This window comes from Cucumis sativus, chromosome 3, assembly GCF_000004075.3.
Source record: "Cucumis sativus cultivar 9930 chromosome 3, Cucumber_9930_V3, whole genome shotgun sequence".
Taxonomy (NCBI): Eukaryota; Viridiplantae; Streptophyta; class Magnoliopsida; order Cucurbitales; family Cucurbitaceae; genus Cucumis; species Cucumis sativus.
The window spans coordinates 15,161,580-15,177,106 of NC_026657.2; the positions used below are offsets into that span (position 1 = coordinate 15,161,580).

Consider the following 15,527-nt stretch of genomic DNA (forward strand, 5'->3'; position numbering starts at 1 on the left):
ACGTGGAGATAAAAATTGAAGAAGAACAGGAAAGCAGTATTTTGCTCGGAGCCTCAGATATACAAAAATAATAGGCTGAAAACCTGCTAAGAGATCTACTCTTAGCTTATAACTGGGGTTGTATTCTCCCGAATGAACAAAAAAATTATAAACAGTGGATTACTTCAATTTCTTGTAGTAATCAACAAATTTGCATCACCATCAAAGACAAAAAAAAAAAGAAAAAATATATTCACTTTTAACTTCATCACTATCCTTTGAAGTTGAGGTCGAATGAGCAGAGTTGACAAGAGATTTTAAGTATGAAGGGCAGAGTACAAGATATCTAACCTGGTGCAAAATTTTTTCCCATTTCTTGTATGCATTCACCATAATCAGGTGGTCAGATTGCTTGTCATTGCCACATGACTCACCCGAACCATTTCCCTCATCAGACAAAAGAGCCGATTTGGCTCGTTCAACATTCTGCTTCTGAAAGGTATTAAAGCACTAATATTTATTTTGTAAGCTTTTAGTTTATATTGACAGTTGATGTTGGACAGACAAGTTAGGAAAAAGTCAAGAAATTCAGTAACCAAAGACAATTGGACCTCATCTTTTGGATAAATAAATGGAGACTTGTAGCTCAGAAATGCTGATATAGAGAGAATGGAGGACAAGCAACCAAAAATTCCACCATATAGCATCATCTGCAGTCATAAAGAATAAATTACAGTAAGCCAAGCCAAACATTCCTCTTTTGGATTATTATTGCCGCTGTGTTGCTTATTTTCCTAGATCAAAACTCTGGTCCACAAAAATTGCCTCATCATAGCACAACAGAACAATAAAAAAAGATATGAGAATCGATTAGACAAACAAGGAAAAAAAAAAAAGTGCAACACTCCAAAGAAGGAAAAAAAAATCACTCTCCTTGAAACCTTTTCCAATAATCACTCTCCCACCATGCTCCAAACCTTTAATTCCTTCAATTTGGGCCCAAATCCAACGACCAATCTCTCGATTTCCTCAACATCTTGTTTGCCAATCATGGATTTGGTTCCCTTTCTCAACATCTTCTCACTTTCCGTGGAGAAGCATTGGAAGACTATTTTTTTGGTAAAGAAAAAAATAAGGTGGGATGACAAGAGAAGTAGATAAAAGTAATACCCCTAATCTTCAATCCCTCTCGATAACTGGACGAAGGCTTTGACCGAGAAGAAAGAGAGACGGAAGTGGAAGGGAGGAGAGCCAAGATCAAGAGGTTCCAAATAGTGCATATGTACAAATCTTATTGGCCTTGGGTTTAAATTCCTATATTATAGTTAATTTCTTAACTATTATTTATTTTCACTCGTAGATCTTTTTTATAAATTTTTGAACCCACACGAGGGAGGATGTTAAAGGTACTGATATAACAAATTTGCAGTAACTCATCTATTTAAGTTTTTGGATATCGACAATATCAAAGATGGAGTAAGAGAAGACCTAACCCCTACATGCTATTACCAAATCAATGGTCCAAGTCTATTTGTCGCTCATAAGATTGTGATATTTTTGGTGGAAGTGCCATATGCCATTTTTTTGTCAAGTCCTGTTAAATATGTTTGAGTTTCCACCCAAATTCATTTGCGTCTTTAAGTTTTGGAGGAGGCATATTTTCCTTAGATTTGATTTTTCATCTGCAACTTCCCTTCACCATTAGGAATAGGCTGTCCATTTTCTTGTTAGATTGTCCTTGTACAGTGAAGGCAAGGTTGGCTTCTCAAATATTTTAACCAAGATTTAAAATATCGATATTGATGGATATATCAAAGTCTTAATTTTACAGAAATTTCGATTTAGATGGATATTTCTAGAAAAATTATAAAAGCAAAAAACTCAAAAAATAAATTTAAATTAGCAAATAAATGTTTTATTATTTTCAAATAAGTAAACATGTCTATTATTTATATTGTATTTATATTAGTGTCAATTTTATGTTTATTTTTTGGTGATTCGTGGATTTTTTACGATATAATGGAAATATTGATTTACCCCTTCTATCGATATCAAACCCATGTAAATATAAAAATATCAATAGAACTATCAGCATATCGATGTAAATTTAAACTATGGTTTTTATTTGAAGTGTTAAGAAATTTGGTGTAAAAATTGGATTAATTGGAGTATTTTTGAACTTTTTTAAGTTTAAGGCTATTTATGAAACTTTTCAATATTTTTGAAACAAAACTTTAACGGTTTCCATCCAAAATTAATGGTAAGGGTAACTTTGAACTCTTGGCATTTTTGACGACATGGGGCTAGTTAGACACTTTGGACATGGAAAAAGGAATGCTGCAGCCTGGTCCTAATTTAGCCTTTACCAAGATTTGAGTTACACCTTTGAGTAGGTAACTTTGAACTCTTTTAGAAAGAAGTGAAAGGATTAGTTTCTTTGCTTTATTAGGATTATAATTAATTTCTTTTATTAATTAGGATTAGGATTAGTTTGTTTTTCAATTATAAATAGAAGTAAAATTTTAAAAGAAACAGTTTTACCAAGATTTGAGTTGCATCATATCCTCATTAAGCTGAAATGAGCACTCAATCATTCAAGATATGATCCAAGAATGTGAACCCAAAAGAGGCATCATGATGTAATAAGAATAAGGCTATAGTTAGTTAAAATAGAAGACAACTCTAGTTAATAAAAAGTTAAGCTGTAATTAGTTGAAACAGTTAAATACTCAACTGTTTCATAAACAGTTACTTGTAACTACTTACAAATCCTCAATAAACACTCCATCTCTCAGGCATTATTGGCAGATAATTCATTTTGAGAAATTAAGTCCAACTTGAATTACATCAAGTGGTATCAGAGCAGCCCCGATTCTTGGACGGATGGCTGGCCGGAGAGGAAACAACCCAGCCACGGGGGATAACCGCGAGCAAGAAGAGGTGGAGGAGATCGCCGCCCTCTCTCCAAGGGCATATCCACGGTATGCTTGCTGGTCGTCGAAGACTCATTGGTAGATTTACACAATAAGATCGATAGATTAGTGGACCGCTTGGAATCGCTGACTCGGAGGATGGATGGGCTACCGGCACCGACGAGGATTGAAGCCAATGACCGAAACGATGGAAACAGAGGAGGCCAGCGAGCTCGAAGAAACTTTAGAAACCTGCCCAACCAAAGAAATGATCGAAGGAGGAGACCAATGAACATTCCACTACGGTATGCTGATGATGACAGTCAAGAAGGAAGATTTGGAGCTCAAGAAAGAAGGAGACCAGCCCAAGATTATCAAGAACCTCTTCCAAGAAACCAAGATTACTACCAAGAACTTCAAGATCGGAGTTCCAATGATGATGAATGGCAAGAAAGTACAGTAAATGATCATCACAAAAGGTTTTGGTCACATGCTGATGGTAGGAGAAAACAAACCAGCCGTTGGTATAAACAAGAAAATCAATTGTACTTCCACAAACAATGCTGGAATTCTGATTCAAGTGATTCAGAAGAAGAATTTCAACATTCAAATTTTGGCCATGCTCGATTTTCTCAAAGAACCTATCATCATCCAAATTGGAAAAATGATTCTAGTGACTTCGATAATGTTTCTAAAACAGTTTGGGGCAGAATAAGAAAGGGACAATATCAAAATATGACCCAACGATCCAATCAAACTAATTTTCCAAGAAATCATCCTTCATTGGAGAAAAAGACTCAACATGTAGATCAACCATCAATCTATTTGCAAGAGTCCAAGAATAGATTGGTTTCATATACAGAAGAGAAGACAAAGAAATCATGGTTGAAAAATTTTCAAATAGAAAATCACGAAGATAAAATTGAAGAACAAGAATATGAAAATGTTGACGTGGAAGTGGCCACAAGTGAAGAAAAATCCAACAAAGAAGATGAAAAAGAAGTATCAAACACCAATCAAAAGATCAACGACACATTGGTTGCAATGGAAATGAATCTTCAAACCATCGAAGAACTTGAAGCGAATAATAAAGAAAATGTGATTCTGGAAGGATTTTCTTCAAAAGTTAATTCTTTTGAAATTGATTCTTTGAAGACGGCTTTAAATGAGATTGAAGGGAACGTCTTTTTCAGGTTTATGGCCAATGGAGAGATTCATCTTTTAGTGGCCATATTTGATTTTATCCCTTCGATCACAATACTTTTGTCCAAAATGTAGGAGGTTCGTTTGGTCATATTCCACTGCACTGGATGGATTTCAACTTTCATGACAAACTCGGGACGAGTTTGATTCTAGGGGGTGGAATGATGTAATAAGAATAAGGCTATAGTTAGTTAAAATAGAAGACAGCTCTAGTTAATAAACAGTTAAGTTGTAATTAGTTGAAACAATTAAATACTTAACTGTTTCATAAACAGGTACGTGTAACTACTTACAAATCCTCAATAAATGCTCCATCTCTTAGCCATTATTGGCAGAGAATTCATTTTGAGAAATTAAGTCCAACTTGACTTACATCACATCATCTCAAGAAGGCATGTCAAAGATCTCACAATGGAAAAATCAAGGGACCTCACAATGTTCATAAGATAAATGTTACTCCTCATTTTCAATTATCTTTGAGATGGAACCCAATGTTATATAATATATATATTACAAAAGGATAAGTTATTGAATGCATACCTTCCCAATCAATACGTCAACAGGTAATTTTGCTAAATGTTGTCCAAGAGGAGTCAATTCTTCATTGCCTTCAAGAGCTCCCACCTAAAAATTTGAAGATTAGTGCGCAAGGTATCATTATTCTCTGGCACATAGATATTACGTTATGCTCAAGAAGGGGGAAAACATATTTGTGCAGAAATGCATTAATGAAGTGATTTAAAATAAGTTTACAACAAAGTAGACAAACTATCTCTTGAGTCCCACTCCTTAGTAACATCATCCTCATGTGGAAGGTTTGCTGAAATGGGGGCTGGATTCCATGGCTTAATTTAATGTAATACTTGGTTAGAAAGAAATAAAAGTGTCTTGGTTGGAGTGCAATATAATTTTCTTTTAAGATAAGAAGACCCCTTCAATGTATTTTCTGAGATTATGTTCAGCTTCATGCTTCTGGGCCGTGTCATTATTTTAATGTTTCCTTTTTTTAAGACAAGTGTTGTATCATATCATGGGGCATGTAGGAACACTACAAAAAATTTTACTTCTTCGACAAGTTTCACTTGGATCAATAATTCTATTCATTTTCACTTATCCCCTTTCTATATAGTTTCCAATTCAGTAACATTTTGTGAAGTCAGGACTAGGTTCCTCTCCCTCTCCATGCACATTTCATCTTATCAATGATCTTGATTCTTATTAAACATATTAGCTTTTGAGTTATATCTTTAACAGTTGGCTTCAAGCTTTAATGCCCACATTGGAAAATGAAATCCTGCTTCTCATTATAAAATGTGAATTAAATAACATCGCATGATAGGAAATATGGCCCATGACAAATACAGGAAATCAATTCCCAGACCAAAGGAAAAAAATGTTGTCAAGAAAAAAGTAAAAGCAATAAATCATGGCGATAAAGATAATTGGTATTAATATAATTAGATTATTCTTAGGAGATATTATTCTGGAGATATTATTTGATATTAATATAATTAGATTATTCTTAGGAGATATTATTCTGGAGATATTATTTGATATTATTTCCTTAAGTGTATTTCTCTATGGTTATATATAGGCTTGTATCTCTATTAAGTAATTAATGAAATATAGATTAATTCCATAAAATCAACAATTGGTACCTCATATAATAATGATATTGCTGATGCCATAGCCTCTTCTCTAGGAGGCTCCAATGCCTGAAAGAAAAACAATTACTTGGCTACTGTAACCTACAGACAATATCATCAAGAGAGTTAGAGATACCAGAGTACTCACTCACCTTTGATAAAAATGGCCTTATGTAACCCAGAGAAAGTAATTTAATCTGTAAACATAACTCTACTAAGGGCATTCGAAGCATCTCAGGGACCTAAAGATCATAAAGAAGAATTACAAAATAGCCAGGAAAAATTTCATGACATACAAAGGAGCATAATGGAAATTTTAGAAGAAAACTTCACTGCAGACAAATACCTGAAAAGGGCGCATGAGCTTTTCATATCTGTGATGTGTGTATAAACAAAAGCAAGTACCAGGTCTCACACGTCCAGCTCTTCCTCGCCGCTGCCTAGCATTCGCTTGAGAAATCCAATCCTCAACCATGCTTGATAATTTCTACATGCGACCAATTTAAGGACAATAATCAATAAAATACTAGAATAATATGGCAAAAACCAAATAGTTTCATGGTAAATGCAGCTTCAATTTTTAATAGGAAAAAGGTATTATATAATGCTATCTTGAACCGATGGTTCTACCTTCTCCACCATACTGATTAACTTTTTAATCTTATTTTTAACAGATATGGCTTTTTATATCCTGTATATTTTAGTTTGAATAATATCAAGATGTTATCATGTTCCTTTTGAAGATTAGATTTGCTCCTAAGTAGTTGTGATCTACGTACACTGACTGTATTATAAAAAGCTCACTCATATGATTGAGATCAAATCAGTAAGGATTCATATTTTTCTCTTTACTAAAAGTCTTAGTACGTTACCAAATAGGAATTCAGCTTGTCAAGGGTTTGCTTTGTTGCTGCTGGGCACCAACTCAAAGCTAGAACAAGAGAAGCTGTTTTCACTTCAAACTTTTATTTAATCAGAAGTTCCCATTCTACTTGACCTTTTTGCTAGTTGAGATGTCCAGTGCGTCCTCTAATCCTAGGGTCTATGATTGTACTCATAATATATGTCTCTTGTACTTTTGAGATTTTCATTAATAAAGAGGCCGGTCTCATTTTAAAAAAAAACTTCAAAATTTCAAGTTTAGTTTCGGTGGCTCACCAACTAAACAATATTGTGTAAAGGTTGTCTTCTATTTAGTTCTTTAGCTCACCAATCACCACTTAGTGAATAGCGAGATAAAAATCAGATGGAACCTTTTGTCTCCAGATGAAACATTTTTACAATTTTTTCTTTAAACATGAAAAGAAAAAATTTAATTATTAATTTTATTGAAATAATGAATAATGAAAAGAGAATAGTCCTTCAAAAATAAAGGTCTACCAAGGAAAAAATAACAATTTAAATAAAGTTAAAACCACCTCAAGAAAAACTAAAAATAATAATCCAACACCAAAAATAAAGGACAAAAACATAGAGCTCTGAGCAAAAGAGGTTGAAGTAGGAGCCAAGGAAAACTAAAGAACAAAGGTCATGGAAGAAAAAAAAACAACAGCGGTAAACTCCAAGCCACCTTTATGGACCTACAGATTACAGAGAGAGAGAGAGAGAGAGAATTCATCTGGCCGGAGCTGCTTTCCCTCATTGGTTATTGCACAAAAGCTTGGTGCTTGGGAGGGGATTTTAATATGACCAGATCAGGAGGGGAGCGCTTTCCAGTAGATAGAATGACGTGTGGCATGAGGAAAATCAATAAATTCAATGAAGTTCCTTTATTGAACGGAAAATTTATGTGGTCGAGAGAAGGAAGAGTAGTTTCAAGATCTTTGCTTGACAGATTTCTAGTTACTTTTGACAGGACAAGGCCTTTGCGAACACACATGTGACTCGCCAAATAAGGATTTCCTCAGACCACTTCCCTATTTTATTAGAAGCAGAAGCATTCCCCTTTCTGATTTTGCAACAGTTGGTTGCTTGACAAACATTACTGCCAACTCATTGCAAATTCATTAACCACAAGCACTCCTCCGAGTTGGATGGGCTTCGCCTTATCATCTAAACTCCGAAACATCAAAGGTCAACTCAAATTATGGCATTCAGACTATGAAAGAAAACAGAAAAGTAAGGAAGAAACCTTATTAAAAGCCCTTGCATTAGAAGAAAGAAGGGCTGATCAAACAAATTCTTCCACAGCGGATTGAAACAGGTTTCTTTATTAATGGATAAAAAAGAGACAGTAGCTCTAAGTACAAGAGGGTTACACAAGAGGCAACAAGAATCTTCTTCACTACAACCCCATTTAGCTAACCACAAAGAGTCTTCTTCTCCCAAGAATCTCCAACCCCATTTAGCTCAAAGGGTCATATGTTTTGCTTTGAATCCTCCTAACCCGAGACCACCATCCACCAAATCTCTGGTAACTGTTTCCCATCTAACAAGGTGATTGATTTTGCTGCCTTTGTGCCCCTCCCAAAAGCTTCATGTAGAACTTAGGCCAAGACCAAATTGCACTTGTCAACGATAGATTTCAGGTGTATTGAAATTTCTGAACAGTGTGTTTCATTGAACAAATCTTCCTCTGTGAAATAGAGCATTGAGATTAGTGTCCAGGGGTTCCTTCGAGTGCTGAATCTCCTTTTCATCTGTTCTTTCAAACTGAACGTCTTCTTCACTACTCACACTAAAAGGAGAGTCAACATCTCTATCAACCTTTGATTTGCGTGTAGGAGAAAACAGAGTGTACATTGCGGAAGAATGGAAGCTTGGGGTTCTGACCTGTTAGAGAGAGATGAAGAATGGGAATGGGCATGGGCACATTTTTCCTTCAACAAATCTGGGTTTTGTTCTGATATTAGCTTGGCCTTTAGAGTTCTTAATCTTGTGACCTCCTTCGATCTCTTTCTTCCAAACAGATTGTTCGGGAATGGTTTAAAAAGTGGAGGAATTTTTTTTGTTTTTGACTTGCTTTTGTTTTTAGTTTTGGACTTCGATCATGCCAAGGAAGAAAAAGATGTAGAGGAGAGAGAAACTGAAGATGAAGAGGTGGATGGGATTTTACTGGGAGGAATTTTGATGGGGCACTGAAGCGGCAATTGAGGAAGAAATTAACTGCTCTAATTGGGCAATGGGCAATGGCCGATTCTTTGGAGAAAAAGTAATGGCTGGGGAGTAACCAGGTGCCATTTGTTCTCCTTTCCGTGGATTATTACCCGCATATAAATTCATATCATGCGTGTGGGTCTGTCCTGATTTTTTTTGGGCATGACAGGTGGGCCAAGCCGAAAAAGTCTCAATCCTTCTTAACGGCACCTCTTCAACTTCTGCAAGAATATTCCTTCCTAATTTTAATTTCTTTTTCAACTTTTAATGCGGCAGGAGAAGAATTCTGGTAGGATGAGGATGGTTCACCGACTGGGGCAAGCTTGTGCTGATTTAAGAAACTGACTGACTGAAAGGATTCCTTGCAAAATCTGGTTTTGAATGAGACGAGTAGAGAAATGCCCATTCCGGTTTCAGAACTTTCAGATCTATTCCTTCCTCCTTTAAGGCTTGATCTATTCTTACTAAATCAATTTGATTAAAAAATTCCCTGATAAAGAGAGTGTTCTGAATAGCTGCAGGCTCTTCAATATCCTTAATGTCACAAAATTAAGAAAATTTTTGCCACGGACTTAGTCCTTCAGTTCAATAGTTGCTAGGCAACAAGCCACTGAGGTTCTGTTTCACTTTTATTTTAGCTTCCAACACATTGGTCATATTCATAGTGCCAAATGAAATATTTTTAAGGACTCCAAAATAATTTCCAATTGCAGTGAAGATGTCCTTTGTCCAGTAATCAAGCAGGAGGTTTTCTATGGAGATCCACCTACCAAATCCTCTAATAAATTCAGGCCTACCATGCTTGAGTTTGTTCCATTTTTCAAATAGAAGGTAGAAAAGCCCATAACATTTCGATTTCCCCGGCTTCTCAATCAAGTCTTCCAGTTTTCCACTTGATGAGCGTATTAAAGCTTTATCTTCAAACAGAGGATTGAAGCTGATGTTGATTTGAAAATGTTCCTCTAAAAATTTAATGATGTCCCTCCAGTCGTTATGCACAAAAAATTTTCAAGTACTCATAAGCTTCTGAAATCCTCCTTCAAAACTTCCCGTTCTTGTGGATCCAGTAGGATGAGTTCTGATTTCTTTTATGGAGGCTGCTCTGTTTTATTGGTGTCAAACAGGGGTCTGCTGGTTCTGTAAAACTGTTTTCATAGCAGGGCGACTGAAGGCTCTTTATCTCTCCTTTACTGATGCTCTGATCAACCTCTTTCCGCTCACAAGCTGAGATGCCCAGATATTTAAATTTATCAGCATAACTTCATCTCTGATTTGAAGGAGGGTAACGAAATCAGGGGCTGTGGTTCAAAAACCACTTCTTATACTCCAAGTTCGAAAAGAACTTTTCCAGCATCTGAAGGAAAGACAACCACCCCTTTTCGGCTTCCCCTGAGGAAACCCAAACGGTTCAGCGTCCACCCGAAGCCGGCTAAAGATCACAACAAAGAGTTCAACCGGTGGCAGCCCTGAATTTGGATAGCTTCAATCTCCCGCGGTCTAACTCTCCATATCTCTTAAAGAAGCGGCCCTCTGGTAAGGCGTCTGAATACCATTTCAATTGACTCTCTGAAACAACCAGGATGATCTGAGCTTCAACGTCTTCCAAGTGGACTCGTTTGTTCTCCATCCAAACACAGTAGTGTGAATGAAAAATCTTAAAACTTACAACTTCCATTGTATCTAGCAGTCAAGAAACTGAGCTGTGTCAGAAGTGAACACCAGAAGGTTGCCGAAGAAGGGCTAAAGATGATGTCGGAGGGTGAAGGTGGAGCAAGGGATAGCTGGAAAATTTGCCGGAGAGGATGGGTGAAGAGAACGGAAGGGGGGAAGGGTGGAAGAGAAAATATAGAGAGAGAACTTACGTTGGAAGAAAACTCATTTTATTTCTTTGAGGATCAGTGGATTTTCTAGCTCTTTATAGGAGGAAGGAAAGAGATTTAATCCAGAAAAGTTAGTTGAATTGGCTAAAATTGGGGGTCAAAAGTACAAGTTTCTTCCATCGTTTTCTTGCTGCAAAACAAGAAAAGAAGAAGAAGAAGAAATCTAGTTCCCGAGCTTATTAATGATCAAGGACACCCGATCACATTTCTACGACACCCTCTGTAAGAAATCTCCTCGTGCAAGTGCAAAATAAATGGCATATCTCAAAATTTAGTTTGGTGGAAATAAGAGCAGCACTAAAATCAATGGAAAGAAATAAATAAAGCTCCAGTTCCAGATGGCTTCACGTTAGAATTCTTCATTAAATTTTGGGATCTCCTCACGGGTAATCTCTTCAAATTATTTAATGAGTTCTTGAGAGGGAAACTAAATGCATGAACTTTATTTGCTCGATCAAGAAAAGGAAATTGCAATAAAGGTAAGATATTTCCGGCTCATACGTCTCACTACTTTGCGGTACAAATTGATTGTAAAACTGCTTGCTGAGAGAATCAATATAATTATGGCCAGTATTATAGCTCCCACTTAAAGTGCTTTTTTGGAAGGCCATCAAATTCTGGATCCTTTACTTATTGCTGAAGTTGTGGAGGATTATAGGTCCAAAAAGAAAAGGGATGGATTATCAAATTGGACCTTTTTTTTTTAAAGGTGACAAACTTCTTTATCAATAATAAGAACTCAAAGTACAAGAGAATTATACAATAGCGTAATAAAGAAGTCTAAACAGCAGAAAAACTAGGAGATCAAAAATGCACCCAGAAATCTCAACTAGGTTAACACCCCCTTGGCACCAAAAAATCATATCTCAATTAAGACTAGAAAAATTGAACCACATTACAATGGGAACTAAGTCCAGACTAGTACAGAAAACTGAAAAACAAGAGAAATACAGGAAAGAAAATAGGGCAGAAACAGTGCAGTACAGTACAAGGGTTGAGCCTCTATAACAAAACTACTACTGTGTTCAAACAAAAGAAGGCATCAAACTAAGCTCCATAGAAGGCGGCCAGGAAGCGAACGAAGATATCAAGATGCAGTTGGGACACCACATCAGAAGCAGGCCTAGGGGACTGGTTGAGATAGGAAGACTGCCCAGTTGAGACAAATATCTTGAGTGGAGTAATCTGCAAATTCCTTGTTTAGAGAGCACCAAGCTGCATTGCATTTCACTGAGTTGAAAATTTCTGACCTTGGGCTTTGCTTATCGTGAAAGTTCTGTTGTTTAACAACCACAATTCTGCTAGAAGAGCTTTTAATAAATTTAGCCAAATGAGCCGAGACTTCTTAGGTAGAGATGGACCCTCAAATAGTTGAAGCACCGAGGAGCCGAGGGAAGCATCAAAGACCCATGCAATATCAAAGATGGAGAAGAAACTGTTAGCATCCAAAGGAGGAATAGGGACAAAGCAGAAAAGGATGAAGCAATGACTCATTAGCGTTCATACAGAGATGGCAAACCGAAGGCTGGAGGCACCTGTTTGGGGACTTCTTTTGGAGGATTTCTGAACAATTTAGGGCCCTACTGATCCCACAAAATACCAACCGATGTCTCTAGAACTCCATATTGATTTCATAAAGATAGAGTTGATTTCCATTTTATATTCTTGGATCAAAACTATATCCAGATCATGAATTTTTATGAATTTCTTCAAGGCTGCCCTTTTTGTGATGTCATTTAAGCCCCAAGTGTTCCAATAAATTAACTTCATGAGGCTCGATGAGAGGGTGTAAGACTTATCAATCTTTCGTTAAACCCGCCACAATAATTGACTAAGGGCAGCAGATCCTTAGTCTATTCCGAGGGGACTTTGAAGGGAATAGTGATGGCTTCATCAAATAAAGTAGAGCGATCTGACCCTTTAATTTCTTCATTGCTCTTGAAAAGGCATTTATTTTGGTCCGCTGGTGGAAATCAGGGCAGACCAAGAGGAAGAATTCAAGCTTCAGGTGGGTTAAGGCAAGGGGATCCTCTGTCCCCCTTCCTTTTCCTTTTTGTTAGTTAAGTGCTTAGTAGTAGCCTCATTTCAAATCTGCACTTAAAGATTTGTATGAAGGTCTAACGGTAGGAAAAGACAATGTTCATGTTCCACTCCTTCAATTCGCAGACGACCCCTTAATCTTTTGCAGGTTTGATGCTTGTGAACTTAAAAAAGATGCTTGAAATTTTTTAGTGCTGTTCTGGGCGAAAGATAAATTGGGAAAAGTCAGCTATACGCGGAGTTAATATTGAGGAAAGCAAGATCTCCTTAGAGGCATCCATGCTGAATTGTAAGATAGAAAAGCTCCCTTTGATGTATCTAGGTCTTCCTTTGGGAGGATATCCAAAAAGTGTTCGCTATTGGCAGCCTGTTCTAGATAAAGTACAACAGAAATTAGATAAATGAAAGTGGTTGAATCTTTCAAGAGGACGAAGACTTACCCTTTGCTCATCCGTGCTCTCCAATCTTCCCACTTCATGTCCACATTCCACGTGCCAGAAAGTCTCTAATTCCATTGAAAGATCCATAAGGAACTTCTTTTGGGAAGGGAACAATGGTAGCAAGTTGAATCACCTAATGAAATGGGAATTGGTTACCAAATCCCAAGGACATGGGGGTCTTGGGTTGGACAAGCTGAAAATTGGAAACAGTGGGAGTGGAGGTTCATGGCAGAACGGAACTCTTGATGGTGCAAGGTGGTTCGTAAATGAGGATGGTGGTAGCAAATGAGGATGCACAATTCTATCCCTAACTCACTTGCAGCTGGCAGAACAGAACACTACCCGACTCACTTCTTCAGCGGTCAGATTTAAATTGTGCATCCGTTATGCAAAAGAAATTGCCCACTTGTTATATTTTGCCACAGATATGCCCATTCTGCCTCAACTAGCATGACGAACTCCAGCACATCTTGTTTGAATGTGTTTATGCTGCCAAATGTTGGAATAAACTCTTTCACACCATTAATCTCAGCTGGGTCCTTTGTAAAGAGTGCAAGAATAACACTTTTTTTAATGGAAACAAGCCTCTTCATTAATTAAATAAAATGAGACTAATGCTCAAAATACAAGAGAATTATACAAAGCAATAACTCAGTTTTCTGAGAAGGATCAGCCCAATACTATTCTGCAATCAGCTACTATCAATTTCAAATGATCTAAAAGTCCAATGGGCAGAACTGATAGTGGGCAAACCAAGCACTTTTCAAGAACTGTCAAATCATCTTTCAAATCTTCATCCAATTGAAACAAAGCATTAAGGTCTGTTTCTAGAGGCTCCGAATGCGATAACCCCTCATTTTCTTCCATCCTTTCCAATTTTCAAATTCTACATTTCTCACACTAAAAGGAGAATCAAATGTTATCTCACACTTCTTTTTGGATGGAATGACCGGAATATGGCATAAAGTGCCTCTCTTGTTATCTCACACTAGAGTATTCAAAGGCTTGAAGATTAGAGGATTGAGAATTTGACTTATTAACTTGAGAGAGAACTTAAACTTTAGCACAATTAGCTTCTAAAACATCAGGATTCTGCTAGGGAATCAACTCCTCCTTAAGGAGTCTCTTTTTAATGGTTTCGTTTGCTTTCTTTCTTCTAACAAAGTGCTTTGAAAAAGGCTTGAATAAGTGCCCATTTCTCCCTTTTGGTTGGAGCTTGATCCTTTTTTAGATGTAAATCTGACTGAGGAAGAAGTTAAAGAAGAAACATTCAAAAGGGAGGAAGGGAAATAAGAAGTTTTGAATTTTTTCCGGACAAGGGGTTGCAGTGATTTGAAACATCAAGAATGGGAGGTACTAACGGCTCAGAAGAAACATGGGATAGCTCTCTGCCAACAGAGGAACTTGGAACAGTTGTAATGAGGCCATGTGACTGTTGGGCTGTCTTGGATGATAAAGAATTAGGCTGTCATTTAAATTTTCGTTTGCAACAAAGTTAACTCTCAAATTCTTGAAAATGACCCAGCTGTCGGTTCATTAAACTCGTGAATGACTCTTGGAATTTCATTGGGCAAAACAGTTGACACTGCTGGATCTTTCTCTTTCCTCTTTAAAATCACCTCTTCAGTTTCCTTTTCTTATCAGTGCAAGAATAATGTTAGACATAAACTTATTGGTCCGGTTATGATGAAAAATGCTTCCTTGCTTTAGTGCAGTGCTGTCAAGGCAATTTTGGTGGAACTGTGGTTTGAGAGTCTTCCACAATAAAACCTCCTCTTGGTCTGATAGATACGAGTTCACATGCCTGAATGCCTCTTTGTGGTTCTCCCTAAGTACACAATTTAAAGACTTCTCTATCTTACAAAACTGGCAGGTCTTTATCTTCCCTCCTTGCGGACGCTGCAGAATTGGCTCATAGCCTTTCTAATAGTTTCAGAATCTTTCTGTCTCGCTGTATTTTTTATTTCTAGTCTTGTTAGAAGTAGTTTCTTATGTTTTTTTTGGGTTGTATTGGCTGTTTTTAGCCCTGCACACGGACATTGTTAGTTGTTTTATCTTTATATCATGTATGGATATGATGAGGGTGCTAAGGGGTGTCAATCTAGTTGAGATATCCGGGAGTACCTCCTGATCCTTGGTTTGTTTGCTCATAGTATAATTCTATCGTACTATGAACTGTTTCCTTTTAAAAAAAACTCCAAGCCACCAAAATAAAAGTCCCCATAGACTTCCCAAAATCGCAAATGCAGACAAAAATTTGTGAAAAATATATATAAACGGAATGTCACCACCACCCAACTCAATTACGGTTATGGTAATACAAAAAAGTGT

The 15,527-nt window shown here is 36.9% G+C and overlaps 1 protein-coding gene and 1 long non-coding RNA gene across 5 annotated transcripts in view; both read right to left on the reverse strand.

Moving 5' to 3' along the window:
* LOC101210286 (DExH-box ATP-dependent RNA helicase DExH7, chloroplastic) overlaps positions 1–15,527 on the reverse strand; it is a 90,552-nt gene that overhangs the window by 9,676 nt on the left and 65,349 nt on the right. For all 4 annotated transcript variants that reach the window (XM_011652985.2, XM_031882242.1, XM_031882243.1 and 1 more), the window contains 6 exons: positions 6,087–6,227; positions 5,893–5,982; positions 5,753–5,809; positions 4,635–4,718; positions 591–689; positions 331–471 (listed from right to left, as the gene is read on the reverse strand). In XM_011652985.2, the coding sequence (XP_011651287.1) occupies positions 331–471; positions 591–689; positions 4,635–4,718; positions 5,753–5,809; positions 5,893–5,982; positions 6,087–6,227 (612 nt within the window). The remainder of the gene's footprint in view (positions 1–330; positions 472–590; positions 690–4,634; positions 4,719–5,752; positions 5,810–5,892; positions 5,983–6,086; positions 6,228–15,527) is intronic.
* LOC116402663 lies at positions 7,923–15,522 on the reverse strand. Its single transcript, XR_004215132.1, has 2 exons — positions 11,967–15,522; positions 7,923–11,901 (listed from the first exon to the last, which is right to left on the reverse strand). It is a non-coding gene; the product is annotated as an uncharacterized LOC116402663 (long non-coding RNA).